Raw genomic sequence first — 3,701 nt, 5'->3', positions numbered from 1 at the left:
GAGAGGCTGCTGGGAGGTGGCAGAGGGAGAGAAAGAATCCCAAGCAGGCTCCACGATCAGTGTGGAGCCCGATGTGGGGCTTAATCCCACAACGGTGGGATCATGACCTGAACTGAAATCAAAAGTCAGACTCTCAGCTGACGGAGCCACCCACNACAAACTGAGATCATGACCTGAACCGAAGTCGGACGCTTAACCGACTGAGCCACCCAAGCGCCCCGAGTATGTGCCAGTGTATTTTATTTGAGAGAACTGTGCTCAGAACGTGGACGACTGTTTCATACCCAGCATTCTAATAAAACCAGTTACATGCAAATACGGGCCTTTGCACGAAGCTTCCTGGACCTTCTCCTGATAATACTCACCCTTTTTCCTCCAGAAGGGCTCTTTATAATAAACTATGCATTTGATGACCGAACCCAAAGGCACACGAGTGATCAGTTGGTTTCTCATCATCGGCAGAGGGGGATTGAAGTGGATTTTCATGCCCAGAGTAGGAGGAATAGCACTAATCACATACTTGGCCTGAGAGAAAAAGAACATGGTTAAACATTGTTCGCGGGTTGTTTTGTTTCTTTTCTTAATGTTTCTCCTTCATGTTACCCTTGGCCCCCTTCGAGTGTCTTCTATCTCTCTCTCTCTCTCTCTCTTTTTTAAAGGTTTTATTTGTAAGTAATCTCTACTCCTGACACGGTGCTCGAACCCACAGCCCTGAGATCAAGAGTCACACACTCCATGGACTGAGCCAGCCAGGTGCCCCTCGAGTGTCTGCTTAACAGAAAGACTGGAAGAATCCTGTCAAAACCAAAATTCGCCTTTAGTGTTCCCTAATTCAAACCCTCCAGCGACTTTCCATCACCCCTGGAGTCAAAGTGAAGTTCGCCACACTCACCTCCAAGGCCATGCATGAAATGGACCCCCGTTACAGCTCTGATCTTCTATTACTCTTCCCTTTGATTCTGTCATTTGACCAGCTTGCTGTTCCTTCATCTCGCTTCTACCTCAGGGCCTTTGCACTGCTCTTCTGTCTACTTGGAACAGTCTTTCCCCAGAGAGCTACATGGCTCAACCTCTCATTTTATATCACCTCAAAGTGAGGCCTTCCCTGACGACCTTATTTAAAATTGCATGACCAATCTCCTCACACCACCTTCTGGCACACCTCCTTCCCCTTCCCTGATTGACTTTTGCCATAGTACTTACCACTCTCTGGCATACTTTGCACCTTAACTACATATTTGATTATGCCCTTCCTTCTTCATTAGAATGTAAGCCATGTGAGGGCAGAGAACTGTATTTTTGTTCCCTCTGCTCCCAATTCCTAGCATAATGCCAGACACACAGAAGGCACTTGGTGTTTATTCAATGTTTTCTTTGGTATCTGATTACATAGGAGCCCAATACAGAGGGCTGACTATCATTTTGTAAATTTGCCCTCTCCTCCAATATTCAGCTTCTCTTTCCCCTTCTTTCTTTTTTTTTTTTTCAAATAGTTTATTGTCAAATTAGTTTCGACTTTCCCCTTCTTTCAGACCCTTGTGGCAAAGGGAACATCTCTGAAGTTTGGAATATTCTCGGCTTTATCTGAGCTTTGGTTATCAATGGGACTCTGGCCACTTCCCCTACTTTAGGGCTCTTGGTTACCTCATACACCTCATGGTTTAATGTCTCCACAAGGACATTTTCTCCTGTCTGGTCGATGTGAGTCACCGGGCTCTCCAGCTTCACTTGGTCCCCAAGCAGGTCCATTATCCGCTCGCTCACTTGACCTGATCCGCCCACAAATTTCCTCTCCTGGAAAGAAAAGAGGACCCAAGAGATGGGTAGGAAATATAGGGAATGGGTTTCAGTAATTAAATTGCTAGTTTTTCTCGTACGTCTCTCTGTGACACGCATAAAATCGCATTTTGCTGTTGCCAATGGTGTCTTAAAATTTTCTTTAATGTTTATTTATTTTTGAGAGAGAAAGAGAGAGAGAGAGGGAGCATGAGCAGGGGAGGAGCAGACAGAGAAGGAGACACAGGACCCGAGGCAGGCTCCAGGCTCCGTGCTGTGTGCACAGAGCCTGACGCGGGACAACAACCCACGAACTGCGCGATCGCGACCTGGGCCAAAGTCAGATGCTCAACCCACTGAGCCACCCAGGCCCCCGGCCAGTAGTGTCTTTGATCATTGTTTTCTAACCAGTGATTGCTGGCTTTGGACAAAATTACGGGCCTTCTAACCAGGTGCTAGGCCATGCTTTTGTGGATTGCCAGGCTTCACCCTCTGGTGGACATCCTCACCCTNGCGGGGGCTGGTGAAGTTCCAGCCGCAGCTGGGCCACTGCTTCCTTGCCTGAGTGCGCCTAAGCCTGTTTTTTCCCTTCCTTGTTTCTCGGGCTGAGAGCCTCCCTGGCCCACGCACCCCCAGGCCACCCCACTCGCGGCTGCAGGCTACCGATCTCCTCCTGGGTCGGGTGCCTGTGGCTTCCGAATGTTCTGCACAGCTGTGCACACGCTTGAGCTGACCGCTTTCGCCTCAATTTTCAGGTCAGTTAGTTGCATTTTAAATCGTACTTAAATCCAAGTTAGTCAACATATAGCGTAGTAATGACCTCAGTCAGGAGTAGAATTTAGTGATTCGTCACTTCCATATATAACACCCAGGGCTCATCCCAACAAGTGCCCTCCTTAATGCCCATCCCCCGTTTAGCCCATCCCCCCCTCCCACCTCCCCTCCAGCAACCATCAGCTTGTTCTCTGCATTTAACAGTCTCTTACGGTTTGCGGTTCAATTAATTTTTTAAAAGACGATTTCAAATAGGCCTGAGAAGAAGGAAAAGGAGAAGGATTTAGGGATGAAGGAGAAAAGGATGAGGAGAAGAAGGAGGGGGAGGAGGAGGAGCAGGAGGGAGAACGAGGAAGGGGAAAGAAGGGAAATGGTCACCAAGCAGGTTATTTAAGATCTCTAATTCGCTTCCTGCTGGGCCTAGCACAGAGCTTCATACGATGCTGGGGCTCAGGAAACAAGAATGAATGAATGAATGAACGAACGAACGAATGAACGAATGAACGAAGGCTTGAGTGAATGAGTTTTGTGTGGTGCGTTTGAAATGCAAAGTGCCGGGGCGCCTGGGTGGCTTAGTCGGTTAAGCGTCCGACTTTTGCTTAGGTCACGATCTCGCGGTTTGTGGGTTCGAGCCCCGCGTCGGGCTCTGTGCTGACTGCCAGCTCGGAGCCTGGAGCCTGTTTCAGTCTGTGACTCCCTCTCTCTCTGACCCTCCCCTGCTCACATTGTCTCTCTCTCTCTCTCCTAGAAATAAATAAATAAAACATAAAAAAAAAAAAAAAAAATGCAAAGTGCCATTTCTGACGGTCCTTTCTGAATTTCCCAAGAAGTGCCCAAGCTACATCCATCAGATGGTCTCCAACAAACGTACCAAATAACAATCCGATGCATACCCAAATGGAAAATTGCAAAAGTTATGTAGTGAGGCAAGCCTAAACTGAGAGCCACGCTGGCTGCTAGGTTCTCACAGTGTGTCCTGAACAGATCGTCCCTTACAAGAGCCGCTGGGAGCTGCCATCAGGAAGGTCTAAAGTCTACGAGCCCGCCTTCCGCTTCACCCATTGGTGACTGAAAGATGATGCCAATCTTTCATTGAGGCGTGGTGGTTTTCTGCTGGAATGGCGGGGGAGTGGATGGGTACCTGCCCTCCG

At 48.4% G+C, this 3,701-nt stretch overlaps 1 protein-coding gene across 1 annotated transcript in view; it reads right to left on the bottom strand.

Moving 5' to 3' along the window:
- Positions 1–3,701, bottom strand: part of MAOB (monoamine oxidase B) — a 67,290-nt gene that overhangs the window by 22,328 nt on the left and 41,261 nt on the right. Inside the window, 3 exon segments of the mRNA XM_077768525.1 lie at positions 366–525; positions 1,645–1,794; positions 3,692–3,701. The exon segment at positions 3,692–3,701 is cut by the window's right edge and continues 150 nt beyond it. Of these exon segments, the coding sequence (XP_077624651.1) occupies positions 366–525; positions 1,645–1,794; positions 3,692–3,701 (320 nt within the window).

The sequence above is a fragment of the Crocuta crocuta genome, unplaced genomic scaffold (genome assembly GCF_008692635.1).
Source record: "Crocuta crocuta isolate KB4526 unplaced genomic scaffold, BGI_CrCroc_1.0 scaffold467, whole genome shotgun sequence".
NCBI classification, from domain to species: Eukaryota; Metazoa; Chordata; class Mammalia; order Carnivora; family Hyaenidae; genus Crocuta; species Crocuta crocuta.
The sequence above is the reverse complement of the archived record's forward strand: the minus strand, read 5'-3'. Positions and strand labels throughout refer to the sequence as shown.